The 16,805-nt window shown below is 45.2% G+C and overlaps 1 protein-coding gene across 15 annotated transcripts in view; it reads right to left on the bottom strand.

Annotated features, from left to right (window-relative positions):
* TLE1 (TLE family member 1, transcriptional corepressor) overlaps positions 1–5,962 on the bottom strand; it is a 107,002-nt gene extending 101,040 nt beyond the window's left edge. For 14 of the 15 annotated variants that reach the window (XM_063649625.1, XM_063649624.1, XM_063649626.1 and 11 more), the window contains exons 1-4: positions 5,820–5,962; positions 4,935–5,035; positions 3,443–3,506; positions 3,289–3,333 (exon numbers count right to left, since the gene is read on the bottom strand). In XM_063649625.1, coding sequence (XP_063505695.1) covers positions 3,289–3,333; positions 3,443–3,506; positions 4,935–5,035; positions 5,820–5,843 — 234 coding nt within the window. In that variant the 5' untranslated portion in view covers positions 5,844–5,962. Of the gene's footprint in view, positions 1–2,443; positions 2,694–3,288; positions 3,334–3,442; positions 3,507–4,934; positions 5,036–5,819 lie in introns of those variants that run through there. The other variant, XM_063649627.1, reaches the window with a different exon arrangement.
* Between the last annotated feature and the right edge of the window lie 10,843 nt (positions 5,963–16,805).

Below are 16,805 nucleotides of genomic sequence, written 5' to 3' on the forward strand. Positions count from 1 at the left end.
AGGATGCCTATGGAGGTCACAGAAGACAAACCACATTGAAAACTTGTTCATTACTGTGCAAATTAAAGCCACCAATGACAATTTATAGCATGGCTTCATCAGCATGCTGAAAAGATAACATGAGTGGGCTAAAATAAGGCTTATGTGTGCATTTACAGTACATCTTGTTCCCAAAAATATCAAATGAGGTAATATCAAACCATATGACAGACAAAAACATTTAAAGATCACGCCACCACACACACTAGGCACAGCTATGCAAACCACCAGGCTCACATCAACTTTCTGTTTTTTAATGCACCCTAACACTCTGATGGTATCAGAACTGCCTCAATTTTCCATGAGACACTGTCTACCTCTACTGTATAGAGATATCTAGAGTTTACCATCCACACAGATAAAGACGGGCAGGCAAGGATCTATAAAATGCTCTAAGAAAAAAATATTGTTAGTGCTACCATGAAAGACTTAAGTATCTATTACCATTTCTGTTTCATTGCCTTTTCGGTAACCCGCCACAAACGGGAGCAGAGAAAGTTAAGGGGAAGGCTTATCAGGAAGTGTTGACACAACCTAAATACGGGCTGTGGGCACCACACCAGGGAAGGAAACCACAATTATACCATTCTTGATTTGGATGCACTTTCACTTTAAAACTTCCAGACAGGAAAGTCAGCAGTGAGATTTGACACTGAAATCTCTAGAACTCACTCCTTCGACAAACCCGTTGAAAGGTGGGAAGGGAGAGTGGTCATCACACTGGAGACAAATCTTAACAGCATTAAAGCTCTCTGTACGGAAAGTTTCCCCATCACTGCATTTTTTTTTTTTTTTTTTTTTTTTTTTTAGTAACAAAGATGTTGTCAGAAATGACAATTTTTTGTGTCCCCTGATGATGCCTTGCTAGCATTTGGTTATAAGCCATAAAGCAGGAATAATTTCAGCCTGTCAGGAGTCTCGCTAATGCCCAGTTTCCCCCTAGAGAGTATTCCTGTCAAATCTAATGAGAGCTCCAAAGGCCCTCTCTACAATATAATGAGCACTTAGGCCATGCTGGTGATCAGGCGGCAAAAAGCATCAATTTGAGCTTGGCTACACCCTGGGGGCCAGACGTCACCAGTTTTAATAAGAATTATGATTACTAGCTGCACCAAATGCCTCCTCAGAACTTATTATTAATGTGTGACATTCAGAAGGATGTTTTTCAAATGTAAGGCCACTTTAAACTGAATTATAGCACTACTTTGCACAGCACTTTAGTTAAGGGTCTGTCAGCATTTCCAATATCAACTAAATTTCAGGAAGCTCAGTACCCTACTATGAAGAACATGGTGTCTCTCAGCTTTTCACGTTTTTCAAATTGCTAAGCCAATTACACACAGCATATTATTAATGCATACAGGCTCACGGACAGACAGTATATAGCCACAAATGCCTCATGCTGTATAGAAACTCATTAGAAAACTATTCTCACACCATGGTGCTACTGACCCACGTCACCCCTTCTCCCTACATGATAAAGAAGAGGTCATCCCGCCACATAACCTACAGGAACCCAGAAGAATTACACACCTCTTTTAGCTCCTCCAATAAACCCAGCACCAGCATATAGCATCACACTGAGGTGGTGTTCCCTTGTAAAAGAGTCAATGAGGTTATTAAATCCTTTGAGTTTCTGGGTTTAAGAAAAAGCTCAGTCTCCTCTTACTCTTCCATAATATCTGTTATCCAAAAAAAAGTGCCCTTCAGAGTAACTTTAAAAAAAAAAAAAAAAAAGATTAAACCGCCTAGGCCAAGTTTATTTGCATAATTCACTTAAATGACGATAGATGTTAGCCATAGATCTTCTAGCACATTTACTATCAACAAGTTACAAGTGCCTGAATAAGGCACTAGCCATTGAGAAACACACAAAAACAAAGGCACAAACCCAACATAAAGTAGGCTACCAACTTTGTAAATCATAGTAAAATCTGCATTTTTCAAGGCCCAATTACATTATTAATAAAAGGCCCTGAACATCACAATCTCTTTCCAAACACAAATCTGAGAACAGATCTAATTTACACGATAACTTAACATTATGAAATCTATGATGAATTAAAAATCAAAGACTGCAGAGTTACAAAAGCAGAATTCAACTCTGAAACACACTTGCTTAATGAAAGTCTTTGAATATAAGGAAGATCTGAAGGCTGAACTAATCAATTTCTCCACTGTGCCCCAGCCGGTCAGCCATGCTCTTTAATTTAATGAAACAAGGGTTTGAGATGAAATAGCACATATACATCAAGTAAGAATTGTATTGTTGCACTTTGAAATGTGTCCAACTGTGCAACTTCATCTGATGATAATTTTTTAAGAGGCAATCGATTTTTAAAAGACTTATTGTACCAGCGTCCTGATGAAAAAGTGAATGTCAGCATATCTCCAGAATACTTACACCCTGCCATTAATGCTTTCTTTGGCAGACAATGACTACTCAATCGAGGGTCCTTTGGGCTGAGCAATCATTTAGCTTTTCTTCTCTTATGAGGTCCTTAGTGCCTTGTTCCAGCTCAATACTCTTTTTATACACCATTATAGTAGCCATAAGTGTGAATTTTATGGGAACTTGCAAACTCATAGTCATTGCTAGAGCTTTCCAGTCACTAATCTTTTCATGCTTTTAAAACCACTACGACTGAAGCAACTCCCAACATATGCTCTGGCCATAAAAAGATGCTTTTTTCACATCCAAACCTGCAACAATTGAGAAATTTTTCAAAAATTTGTTTGCTAATAAGCCACTAATCCTGACTGTTGCTTCATGCAGCCCCAAAGCATAAAGAATACTCCAAAGATAGTCATATACCTTGATTACTATGATTAAAAAAAACTCCTGAATACCCTTCTTTCCCCTCAACAGGTCCACACTTCCTTGCAAAACAGCATAAAAACATTAACTATTCTAAACTTCAGCAACTCTAGAAAATACCCAGCCCTTTCAAGAGGATAAATCTACACAGGTGGAAAAGTAAACTCAAGTCTTAATTCCTATCTGCCAATAAACAGGCTAGTTTATATTTCCAAAACACCTCTCCCTCTCCTAGTCATTTAAACACTTGTAATTATCAAGAAGCAACCCTTGCTACAGAATACTACCATCAATCCACAGGACAGGAAACCAAGGCAGAAAAATAGCATACAAACCCCCACCCCTAGAGCCCACCACTGAGAACAAAGCCAGTATTATTAAATCATATGAACGGATGTCTCATTTCAGCTTGAAGTTCAACTAAAGCTTACCTGTTTGTGCATTTCAATGTTTAATCCATATGACATTTCATAATACTGTAAAGAGAAAAAAGAATCAAGCATTTCATTAACTCATGTTTTTTATACTCTAATACGTTTGCTAATATCATATGAAAAAGGAAAAAGTCCAATCTTTGATACCTACCATCACATAGTGCCTCTGCATTTCTGTCTTTTCACTTGCCAGTTTCTCACATTCCAATTTAAGGCTACGAAAACAAAACAGGCAACTTAATGTAAACATTATGTCACTTGTTTTAACATCTGCCTCACATATTTGCACTTCAAGTAAAAACACAGACCAATTTGGAAAAGCCATAAACTATCTAGGTAAACACCCAAAAGCTTTGTCCCTGCATTTAATAGGGAAAAGGAATAATGTGAACAATACAAGGTGTCCATTCAGCTACCATTCTTCTTGGTGCCTATCTGGTTAGATGACAAGAATGAAAAAAATCTGTCAGACCTCTAACTGATTCCTCCTCATGGTCATCTGCTCCCTACCTTCCTCCATCAGTTTGTTTCTCTGGACTCCACCAAAATCCGGCCCTTGCACAATCTTCACTCTTAGGCATAGGCTGTGCCATCTTTGCCAACTCAAACAGTCTCTAGGTTTGAAAATCCTATCTGTTAAGTTACTCCTACAATTGCTGGTCCCTTTCAAAACCTTTGGTTTTTAAATCCCTGCCAAAATATGTCAAGTCGCTACTGCAATAAAGTGGGTTGAAGTTCTCCCTGCTGGGTAAACACCGTGTGTGCAAGTATGCCTCAAGCTGCAGAGATATTATCTACAAGTAGACAAAAGGTCAATAATGAGAAAGCCCCTGACAAAGTAAGAAAATTCACACCCAAGCCACTTCGCCTCATCTGTGTGCTTTTTCTCAAGCATGACAAAAGCAAAATATGTCAATACAGTTATTTCTGAGTTAGAATCAGGTAAAACTTCATAGGAGCAAGGGAAAGAAACTAACCTTTCTGGGAAGTTCACTATTGGCAGAGTATTTTACAAAAATTTATAAGTCCTTTGAAGGTAAGTCTCACTACTTGAAGAAACTAAGACTGAGATGGATATAAATGTGACTCCACTCTCTCATCCTACCCAAACCAATCCGAAATGACGCCAAAGCAGGTGAGCTTCCTTCTGCATACTATTATACCCACCTCCCTCACCATCACCAATGATAGGCAATGTTATAAGCATCCTTAATGGACTTTGCCTCAGAAAACCCAATTTTCTAGTATGGCAAACAGCGATTTCAACATGGCTTTGCTTCCCTGAACCCACACTCCAGGACTGAGACATCGATTGAACCAATGTTTCAGCTCAGTCTGTTGAAAAATAAATACATGAAGTGCAAATATTGACGATTCTCATGCAACTCCCAAAGACATGAAAAAGGACTCCCTGGAACAGTGCAAACCGGCAAAAGGGAAACAATGGGAGGAGGAGGAGACAAGAGAAGAGGCGGCCCGGGAAGAACCAGGAAAGGGGGTAACTTGAATGACAGGTCTTAACTGAGACTCCACACGCCACCGCCTGGACGCAAGAACTAAGTACAGGCGCCGCCGCCACCCGGCTGGGTGCAAGGGGCACCTGGACGCCCGCGACCACTCGCCTGGCGCGGCCGGACACGCACCTGTGATACTGCGCCTGCAGGAACTGGAATTCCTCTTTAATCCGGTCCAGGGACTCCGGGATAGTGAACTTGAAGGGCTGGCCTGCAGCCTGGTGCGGCGTCTGGGGGCGACCAGCGAGGGGGACCGAGGGACGGGAATGCGGGCGGATGAATAAAGCAGTAAGTGAGAGAAGGCAAGAACGGGTGTGACATAAACAAAAAATAAAGTTAGAAGTGGCTGAAAACGAGGCCCCAAACTCGAGTTTGCCCTTCACTTTGGGGAGGGGGAAAGTGGACCCTCCCCGGGCCCCGGCTTCTAAAGAGGCTCGGAAGCTCTTCACAGTCTCCAGGGCGGATTGCGCTAAGTGCGCCCGGGTCACCAGGCCAAAGGGAAGGGGGCTCCCCGGCGGCCAGGGAAGACCAGGCCAGATTGTCGGTGTCGCCGCCCCTTCCCCCACGGGGGCGATAATGACCCCGGGGACCAGAGGAGAAAAACAACTCCTTTAAGCTCCCCATTCCCAGAGTCGCCGAGGCCACCTCCAGACGCACCGGAACCGGGGCCGCATTGACATGTAAATAGGCGAGAGGAGAAACAAAGGGGGGGGCGCCCTGCCCCCACTCGGGGAAGGTCGGGGGGATATGGCTGCAGGAGAGAAACCCCAGCCTTCCCCAGCGCCCCTGTCCTCTCGGTATAGACGTCAAGTAGGAAGGAGCCCAAAGGGAGGGAGAAAATTAAGAGTTTCGGCCCACTCCTCACCCCAGGAAGAGAGGGCCCCAAACCTCCCCAACCTTACACCGCTGAGGGCGAGAGGGTCCGCCCGGCCGCAGAAGCCACCAGTCTCCCTACCGCCCGGGAGAAGCGCCTCCCCAACGGTCCTGCCCCCCCACCACCCAGCCGCGCCTCACCGGGTGCCGGCTCTGCGGGAACATCGCTCTGGCGGCGGCCGGGGCTCTGTTCCCCGGCAACTCAATTCTTCGGTCAATTTCCAACTTTAATCCCGCCGAGGAAAATTAAGCCGGAAAGCCAAGCAGAAGCGGCGAGCGCGCTGGCCACGCACGCAGGCGCGCTCGGCCGGGCGCACTGGCCACTCGGCGTCCGCAGCTGCTCCGGCTCCCGCTCCCGTCGGTGCGGGCTCCGGCCCTCAGGGCCACATTAGTGGGCGCCCCAGGCCCAGCTGCTTCAAGAACCTGCGCGGAGACGTCGGGCGCTCGGGGACTGCGCGCGGGGGCAGCACTCCAACCCCCCGGCCTCAGCCGCCCGGGCAGGGAGGCGGGGGCGCGGTGACTCCGACCGCACTCCCCTCGGCGATCCGCGTGCGCGGCGCCAGTCCTGGGCAAACAAATCCAGACGGGCTGCTTTTCTTTGCTCTTCTCCTGGTCCGCCTCCTCTTCGGGTTTTCCCCGAGGCGGCGGCGGGCGAGGTGCAGGTGGCGCGGCGGCCCCCGCTAACCCCACACAAACCCGACGCTTTCGGGGCGACTCCCGCAAGATTCGGCTGCGCCTTCGGCCGGGTGCTCGCAGGCTCCCGGGACGCAAAGGGGAGCGAGGTTGAAGACACGGCGGAGGCTCCTGGCCGGGGAGCGAGGGATGACGAGGCGGGGAAACTGCGGAGGGCGCGCCGGGAGGCGGCTCGGCACGCCCCGTGCGACCAGCACTCGGTGTTCTCCGCGGTTGCACAAACCCTCCGGGCCCGACGGGGCTACTCCACCGAGAGCAGTCCCGCAAGTGCCCGCTGCTCCTCGAGCCCGGGGAGCATCAGGGCGCCGCGCCTCGCGCGCACTCGCCCTGCACGGCCGGCCCGGCCGCTCCGGACCCTTCTTCCAAGCCCCTTTCTCCTGGGTCTTCTTTCTTTCCTTCCTTCACCTTCGTGTGCTTCTCCTGAAAAGGCGCTCCAGCCCACTGCAAAGTTCTCTCACCATCCGAGGGACGACATCCACGAGATGGTGGGGAAAACAGCAGGAGTGCGCTCCGCCAATCGGCCACCCTCCCCAGCGGGCAAACTCTGCGGGCGAGTCCGGAGTAGTCACAGCGGTGGGGCTAGCGGGGGTTTTGGTCGCCGCGGGACGACGGAGGTCCGGGCTGGTGGCGCGGGTCCCGCCCGGCCGTGCGAGGGTGGGGTGGCGCAGTCGGCTGCCTCCGGGACGCGGGGCACAGAATACCCGCCGCTGCTTCTGCTGCTGCTGCTTCTGCAGCCGCCGCTCCCACCGCCGCCGCCGCCCGCGCCTCTCGCGCCGGTTACATTAACACGCGGTTTCACACTCCGGAGCTAACCAGCGCCGGCCCCGCCCAGCCCCGGCTCGGGCGGGGGGCGCGAGCGCGGAGCCGGCGGGGGACGTGGGCCCGGGAGGTTGGTGGGGGGGGAGGGGTGGGCAGGAGGCCCACATCAGCCAATCGCGTGCGCTGCAACCAACGTGGGGCACTGACGCGCTCTTCCCCGGAGCCTATGGTAGCGCAGCGCCGGACGGGGCGTTCTCCCTCCCCCCTCCTCTTGCTTCCATCTCCGCCGTCTCCTCGGTCTCCCCTCCCACCCCGGCCCCTCCTCCGCCAGCCGCGTCCTCCCGGGCTTGGTGAGGAACTGTTCCTGGAGGAGCCGCGGGACGCCAAAACCAGCCAATGGGAAGCGGCGATTCGCGGAGATTGGCACTGATGATGGGAAGGTCGGTGGGAAGGAGAGCGGCGGGGCTGGGCTGTCAATCAAAGTAACGTGGGGCTGGCTAGAGAGCGCGCGGGCGCGCGCTAGCGGGAGGGACTGGCGAGCGTGCAGCCGAGGAAGCTGGGGGCTCGAGTTAGCAAAAATCCTGACACTTGCTCACTTTTCCCTTTAATGAAAATCCTCAGATCTAAGTGAAAGTAACTCAAAGACTAGCTGCGGAGTTTCTTATTGGAGGTGGAGGGGGGCTTTTGGCAATTCGAGCAAATGTGTTTTTCAGTGTTGGACCCCTTGTTTGATGCTACTCTAAAAGTGAGGCCACATTCAAAAATTTATCTGAGGTTTGTTTTTCCTTGAGCTGCCTTTTTACGGATTTACGAGAGGGAATGGACTGTGCACTTAGGTGGAAATGCGCAAATGAGCAACGCCACGGTTGGCGTAGGTACACCAGCAAAGACGACTATGATTTCCTCCCACCGCACCCACCCCCTTTGCACCCAAAGTGGTAGGATTTGATTTTTATTGCAGGATTTCAAGCCACTTTTCAAAAAGATCGTCCTGTCCCGTTTGGCGGGAAGGATTCCCAGGGTGCTGCCAGAACAAGGCACGCGTGTCCGCTGATGAGACGTTTTGCCCGGGGCGCGAAATCCCAGGTCTTCGTCTTGAAAGTCCTGACTTCGCTGTGTTGGGAGAGGAGGGGAGCGGCTGAGGTTTTTAGGAGCCTCTCAGCTGCAAGACCACGAGTCTGTTTCCAATTCCTGGGAACAAAGAGAGACAATGTAATAAACCAGCACTGAGACCTGAAAAACCTGTCCCGCACACCCCACCCCCGTAGTCTGGGTGGTACTCCTGAGCTGAGCTGTGTGAAGAGCTAAATGGGAAGAGTTAGGTAAATGACGTGGCTAAGGTTCTTATGAAGTGGAACTTGAGTTAAAAGGGATTTTGAGATTGTAATAATCAAGACATGCTGTATAATTAATGCTGAGAGTCTTCGGTTTTTGTGTATGTCTCTAAATACACAGCAGAAAACCGTCAGTATTGCCGCATTTATACTTTTGTTTGAAGAACACTTCCACATGAGCAGTGAGTGAATAATGCTGGTTTAGCCAAACGGTGGTAACTTCTTCCACAAGGGCACATCTTGGACAAGTATTTATCTTATGTTGGAAACTAGTTAAGTTTTTGGTATTAATAACCCCCACGTTACTATTTTATTATTTTACCTTCAAGAGACTTACGGGAAGGAGCTTATTTCAACAGACATACATTTTATTTAAAGATGTGCTTTTACAGAGATCTTTTTCTTGAAATAGTTTTATAAGTCGTTTTAGACAATACATTTCAGTGTTGGAGTTGTTTTTAAATATGTATGATATTGATTTGTCTATAATTGCATCACTCCCAAATATCAATTATAAATGAAAAAATAAAAAAGCGATTTTAGCCAGTCTGTACGAAGCCATAGTAAATTCTTAAACAAGTTGGGCATTGTAGCTTTGTGGTGTTCTCATTAAGTACAGTTGGGAAGGCGGCTGTATTATTCATTTTGCTAACATGGAGAACAAAGAAGAAGAAAGCACTGCCTCACTTTCCTTGGTTAAATTTGGTGATGATGAGAGTTTTGCTCGACATACAGGACTTTTTGGAATCATAGGATCCCAGGGCCTTAGCAACCTGTTTTCCTTGAAATCATCTAGTGATTGAGCCACATATACCAGTCTGCGGCCAGTTCATCCCATAATCAGCTCCAGGACTGGATAGAAAGTGCTTGGATGCCACAAGTATGCTTGTATACATGCTGTGACAACTGGAGCAACTGATACTCCTCCCCGGCTTACCCAGGCTTTACGTGGTGCCTGTATCTTGAATAACTGGCACACTCCCGTTAAGTTTAAACAGAGCCATTAAAATATGCTTTGAGACGGGGCAAAAGTGTTGCTACTTCTCTTCTTTCCCCACCCCGCTGCCCTCAAAATCAGTTCTAAGGCATCTTTAAATGTTCTCTAATATAACTACTCACAGACAATGTGTCTGCTCACCATATTTCCCAGTTTGCCATGAGTAAACACTAGAAATTCTCTTTTAACTAGTCTTTCCTTGCCAATAGAGTTTGAAACACCAGGCCTTCTGATTTCCTTATAACGTAGTATCTATATTATCTACAGAGCATTATGAATTTAAAATTGAAAGGCCTTTAATTGTGTGCATAAAAATGGTTGGTTTTGGTTTTTGAAGCCTTTTTTTCCCCATTTAGAGCATCATCTGTCAGAGTGGGAGAAGGCTCTGCCCTTTTCAAGGTCATATTTTCTCCATGATTGTCATGCTGTAATAATTATACTACAAAACTCTCATCAAACTGCATTACAAATGATGGTGTTTAAACAGTCAAGTAGCTTTAATCTTATGTTTTAAATAAATAATATATGTGCAGATTGCCTACAGCCTGTTTAAAAGAAAATAGTCCTCCTCATGAAATCTATAATTTTGGTCTTCCATTTAAAGCCTGTTAACCATAATCTTCTTTACCTTTAACATTCATATGTCAATGATGTTTTTACGTGAAATGTACGATGCTTCCACTGGAAATTTTCTCTGAAAAACACAGTACCTTTTTTATGCTCTGCAGAGAAACAGAAAGATTGTCAGCTTGTTCATTTTCTTTTGATGCATATGTGGGTATATTCCCATTCATTTGTTGCTGATTATCAAATTTTCAACTCAGCAATGGCCTAAGTAATTACAAAAGCTAGATATTATCTAGTACAGATACTAAACAAAAAAGGAAAACTTATGGATGCTGACCGTAGCAACTAGACATCTTTTAAATCTATTACTTTTTTATTTGAAATAATAATTGTAATTTTTTTTTTTTTTTTTTTTTTTTTTTGGAGATGGAGTCTCACTCTGTCCCCCAGGCTGAAGTGCAATAGTGCCATCTCAGCTCACTGCAACCTCTGCCTCTTCGGTTCAAGATTCTCCTGCCTCAGCCTCCCCAGTAGCTGGGACTACAGGCGTGTGCCACCACACCCGGCTAATTTTTATATTTTTAGTATAGATGGCGCTTCGCCTTGTTGGCCAGGCTGGTCTCGAACTCCTGACCTCATGATCCGCCCTCCTCAGCCTCCCAAAGTGCTGGGATTACAGGCATGAGCCACCACGCCTGGCCAATAATTATAGTTTTTAACAGACCACTTTTGTTGTGTTCTCTTCCTTTTAGCTGAGAATTATTGCTCATACATTTCCTCATTTGACTTTTTTTTTTTTTTTTTTTTTGAGTCAGAGTCTCGCTCTGTCGCCCAAGCTGGAGTGCAGTGGTGCAATCTCAGCTCATTGCAACCTCCGCCTCCGAGGTTCAAGCGATTCATGTGCCTCAGTCTCCTGAGCAGCTGGGATAACAGGCGTGTACCACCACGCCCGGCTAATTTTTGTATTTTTAGCAGAGACAGGGTTTCACCATGTTGGCCAGGCTGGTCTCAAACTTCTAACATCAGGTGATCCAACTGCCTTGGCCTCCCAAAGTGCCGGGATTACAGGCGTGAGCCACCCCGCCCCACCTTTTTTGTTTTTTTTTTTAAATTGAGAGTTTTCTTAAACCTAAGAATGTAGGGTCCAGAAGAATTTTTCCCAGCATTGCTTTGTAATCTTTTTCTCCCCCACTCCTTTACCAAAGAAAAGGGCGAGATGGATGTGGAGGTGAAGGGAAGAAGGCAGAGAAGGAAAAAAAAATCAGTAGCAGATCCATGCAGCAGTAAAACCTCAAATAAAATCACTTCCAAAGAATCTCTTGCAGTTTCACACAATATGGTAAAATTAGAGATTGCAGGAAACCAACTAAATTAAACTGGCAGCATTTGAAGAGAAATGAGCAGACTTTATGAAAATGACACATTGACTGACCAGTATGCTTTTTTATCAACAATTTCTTTGTTAAGACGAAGATCAAAGGAACCTGCATATGTTTTCATTTTGTTCTAACTAGAAAATTACATCCAGATGTTTAATAGGCATTTGGTTGGTTTTTCAGCATTGATTAGATATGTTGGTTCTGTTTGCTTACAAGTGCAGCCGGATCATTAGCTAATGCAAAGAAATGTTTGCTGTGAGTTGCTAATTAGGGCTTTTGGAAACCCTCCATGCTCAAGAACAATTTGTACAGTGGCCAGAAGAACTTGAGGGACTTGGGGAAGTTGTTTTCCCTTCTCTGTCAGAGTGGGGAGAAGCAGACAGCCCTATTCCCTAATCTCCCTTTGCCTAAGGGGATTGCGATGAGATCCCCAAGGATTGGAGTGCAAATAAATTAGGAAGAGACCACACAGGCACTCCCAAACACGGAGAGATAAATGTGCTCTTTCTGGAACCAGCACTGTGCGGTCTTTTGAGGTGGGGGGAGCGAACATCTAAAACGCTGGATATTAACATGTGGAAGATGCTTGGTGCTAATGTTATCAAATACACAGCATTTTTAAGTATACTTTAGAGACAGATGGGAAAGCCCTTTATGATAAACGAGTGTACTTGAATTCATTACTGTAGTACTTCTAATTAAAAATGTCTCCTTTGCAATTTCAGTACTTTTACAGGATACGAGAGAACAAGCTTGGGAACTAGAAGGCTGGGGAGAGTGAAAGGAGTGAGGGAGAGGAATTTTGGAAGCTAGGGTGAGCCTGGGAGGAAATGCAGTGTTTACTTTCACAGCCCACCCATTAGTTTACCTTGTTAAAGCCCCAGAACTTGTACAAGATTAGCTATTCACTCAGTATTCAAATAAACTGTTTGGGAATTTGAGGAACCAGGTGGATAAACTTCTTAGCCCACCAATCACTTTTTTAAAAACGCTTGACTGTGTCTGAGGCCTGCAGAAGAACACCACCTCAGCTGCGGCCGAACTTTTGTTTATTTAAGTCTATATTTCGAGAAAGATATCAGTCCAAAATAGCATGTGTTTATAAGCAATCATAGCAGTGCAGATATAAATCCCATTGTACCACGTTCTTCTGCCTGTTAATGCCTCTTTTAAGTCTGTTTACATCTTTTTTTCCCCTCCCCCCACGATGGAGTCTCGCTCTGTCACCCAGGCTGGAGTGCAGTGGTGCGATCTCAGCTCACTGCAACCTCCGCCTCCCAGGTTCAAGCAATTCTCCTACCTCAGCCTCCCGAGTAGCTGGGATTACAGGCGCCCACCACCACATCCGACTAATGTTTGTATTTTTAGTGGAGACGGGGTTTCACCGTGTTGGCCAGACTGGTCTCGAACTCCTGACCTCATGATCCGCCTGCCTCGGCCTCCCAAAGTGCTGGGATTACAGACGTGAGCCACCACACCCGACTAAGTCTGTTTACAACTAATGCACATGTACGGCACACTCCTATGTGTTAATGTTACCTGATTAATTTGGGATTTTCACACCAATAGTATATATTCATGATTAGTTTCTTTGAAGTAGTTCAAGCAGAGGGCCTTTCTGCCAGAGCTTTCCCTGTCTGCCAGCGAGATGCCCCGGAAAAGCAAGAACAGTATTTTGGGGCTTGATGAAACACTGCCTGGAGTTCAGACCATAATAAAAGATCTCAGTGAAGTTTGTCCTCCCCCTCTTTGAGACGGAGTCTCGCTCTGTCGCCCAGGCTGGAGTGCAGTGGCGCGATCTCGGCTCACTGCAACCTCCGCCTCCTGCGTTCACACCGTTCTCCTGCCTCAGCCTCCCGAGTAGCTGGAATTACAGGCGCCCGCCACCACACCTGGCTAATTTTTTGTATTTTTAGTCAAGGCAGGGTTTCACCGTGTTAGCCAGGATGGTCTCGATCTCCTGACCTCGTGATCCACCCGCCTCAGCCTTCCAAAGTGCTGGGATTACAGGCGTGAGCCACCGTGCCCGGCCTTCTTTTTATTTTTTAAACCAGTTCTAAAGTCTGAGAAAAGTTGGGATCATACACTTTTTCAAAAAATTCATTCAGTTTAGCATTTAGCTCGACTGAAGCTGAAGAGCATTTGGTAGAAAAAAGAAAAAAGTAAAGGAAGCACCTTTGATGCTCTTTCCTACATATTCACATAACAAGAGCAGACCTGGGCTCCTTAATGTTCTCTGTTTGAGCCACCTTTGCTGCAGGCCAAAGACTTGCTAGGAAATCAACTTTAAACTGAGACATCTTTCCTTTTCCTTTAAAAGCTTTCACTTTGGCAGTATCATTTAAATAACTTTTGTTCCTGAAGCCAGCCATATCATTGAAGAGTTAAAGCTTGAGTTCAACTAATTGATGATCTCTAGATGTTCTTCAGAGCTGAAGGCAGGTGAACTCTCGGGATGGGAAGGGGACTAGAGTGCAAGTGTATGTTCCAGATACCTTCACGTTTCCAGAATAGAAAGTTTAAGTCTAGATGAGCAAGTTAAATAGAATAAATACAGAATGTTGGGACATTCTACAAGACAGCTAGCCTGAGCTATTTAAAAAGTTAATGTCGAGAGAGACAGAGAGGAGAGAAGTGGGGAAGGATTATTCCTTAAAAACAAAGATATATAATGAAAATGCAATGTGTAAATCTTTATTGGCTCCTGGATTAAAAAAAAAAAACACGCAAGATGTCTTGGGGAACTTTAATTTGGACTGGATATTTATAGATAGTATAGAATTATGGTTCTCTTTTTTTTGATGTTAGAATATTGTGGTTATTTGGAGGATGTTATTCTGAGAAGATAGATGGTGAAGCATACAACTTCAAATAACACCTGCAACTGCAAATAAAAAGTGTATATAGAGAGAGAAAAAGAAAGCGAATTTGGCAATGTGTTAACCATTACAGAATTTCAGGATAATGTCTATAGCTATTCATTTTACACTATTCTTTCAATATTTCTATGTTTGAAAATTTTTCATGATGAAAAGTCTGGGAAAACAATTCTAGGTTCATTGTCTACATCTCTTTTTTTCGTGTATTATAATGGAATTCACTTCATAGTTAAAAGATTTACTTGTAATGTTTCTAGTAAAAAAAAAGTATGAGGCCAGCCGCAGTGGCTCACACCTGTAATCTCAGCACTTGGGAGGTCGAGGCTGGTGGATCACGAAGTCAGGAGTTTGAGACCAGCCTGGCCAACATGGTGAAACCCCATCACTACTAAAAGTACAAAAAATTAGCCGGATGTGGTGGCGGGTGCCTGTAATCCCAGCTACTCGACAGCTGAGGCAGAAGAATTGCTTGAACCCAGGAGGTAGAGGTTGCAGTGAGCTGAGATCGTGCTACTGCACTCCAGCCTGGGTGACAGAGCCAGAGCAAGACTCCGTCTCGGAAAAAAAAAAAAAAAAAATATATATATATATATATATACATATGTATGAAAAAATGATTTTTTCCCCTGATCATGGGAAAGCTGTCATACTAATAACCAAAGTATTACCCAGTGTTTTTGCTCTGGATCTTTTAGTAGTTTTATTTTATTATTTATGATATTTTATTTTTGTTTGGTTTTCTTCAGGAGTCCCAAATGTCCATTAGTTACCAATTAATATAAAATGAAAATCTTTAAATACATTAGGTTATTACATTAATAATCCTCTAAAGCATTGTTTTATGATCCATAAATCTCAGAATCACTAGAAAATCTATTATAAAATAAAGAGAAAAACTGTTTTATGTTAAGAATAAGGCAACAGCAAATAAATGTTAATTCCTTTATTCTTTTCTTTCTTTCTTTTTTTTTTTTTTTTTTTTTTGAGACTGAGTTTCACTCTTGTTTGTTGCCCAGGCTGGAGTGCAATGGTGTGATCTCGGCAAAAACCTCTGCCTCCTGGTTTCAAGCAATTCTCCTGCCTCAGCCTCCCAAGTAGCTGGGATTACAGGCATGTGCCACCACACCCAGCTAATTTTCTATTTTTAGTAGAGACGGGGTTTCACCATGTTGGTCAGGCTGGTCTTGAACTCCTGACCTCAGATGATCCACCCATCTTGGCTTCCCAAAGTGCTGGGATTACAGGCGTGAGCCACCACGCCCGGCTTTTTTTTTTTTTGAGATGGAGTTTTGTTCTTGTTGCCCAAGCTGGAGTGCAATGGCACCATCATTGCAACCTCCTCCTCCCGGGTTCAAGTGATTCTCCTGCCTCAGCCTCCTGAGTAGCTGGGATTACAGGTGTGCGCCACCACACCCGGCTAATTTTGTATTTTTAGTAGAGACGGGCTTTTTCCATTTTGGTCAGGCTGGTCTCGAACTCCCAACCTCAGGTGATCTGCCCGCCTCGGCCTCCCAAAGTGCTGGGATTACAGGCATGAGCCACCGCACCCAGCCCCTTTATTTCTATTATGAATAATTGTTTTGCTAGCCTTTTCATCATTTGACCTAGCAGTGAAACTTAGAAATTGTTAGTTTGATTTTTAAAGTTCCTTAATATTTTGAAATGTAATGCCAATGCAGATATTGTGTGTACCAAGCTTTAAATATTACTCATGAAAAGAAATGAAAATGGCCAGGCGCAGTGGCTCATGCCTGTAATCCCAGCACTTCGGGAGGCCGAGGCGGGTGGATCACGAGGTCAGGAGATTGAGACCATCCTGGCTAACATGGTGAAACCCCGTCTCTACTAAAAATACAAAAAATTAGCCGGGTGTGGTGTTGGGCGCCTGTAGTCCCAGCTACTTGGGAGGCTGAGACAGGAGAATGGCATGAACCTGGGAGGCGGAGGTTGCAGTGAGCAGAGATGGCGCCACTGCACTCCAGCCTGGGCAACAGAGCGAGACTCTGTCTCAAAAAAAGAAAAGAAATGAAAATAGCACTAAATCTTGGACACTGAAGTTGTGCTCATGCAGAATCACAAGGACACATATTCATGATGTGCTAATAAATAAGCAGTTTTGCAGAAAAGTTGTGAAAAACGACAAGGCATAATCTGGGAGATGACAGCTGGGATATCCCATCTATTGATTTTTTTTCCTTTAATCATAACTATTTAGTATGTTGTGTTTTTCCTATCACTGTTATGTTTATTGAAGGGAAAACTTTCTGCGACATTAGTAAACAAGATTCTAGTTAGCGAGTGAACAGATTAAATCCTCTATTTGTGATGTAAAATTTGAGTGTTTAGGGAGGCAAATATGAAAATACTGGGAAACCAGGACTTTTCACACACGGTGATAATCCAGCCATCCAATACTTCGAGCCACCATCCACATAACTAATTATTATGTAAAACGAAACCATGAAAAGAATTGATGCTTCTCCATGGCAGTAGATGCCCCAGGGGAACAGAGTTCCCAT

This window comes from Pongo pygmaeus, chromosome 13 (genome assembly GCF_028885625.2).
Source record: "Pongo pygmaeus isolate AG05252 chromosome 13, NHGRI_mPonPyg2-v2.0_pri, whole genome shotgun sequence".
Lineage (NCBI taxonomy): Eukaryota > Metazoa > Chordata > Mammalia > Primates > Hominidae > Pongo > Pongo pygmaeus.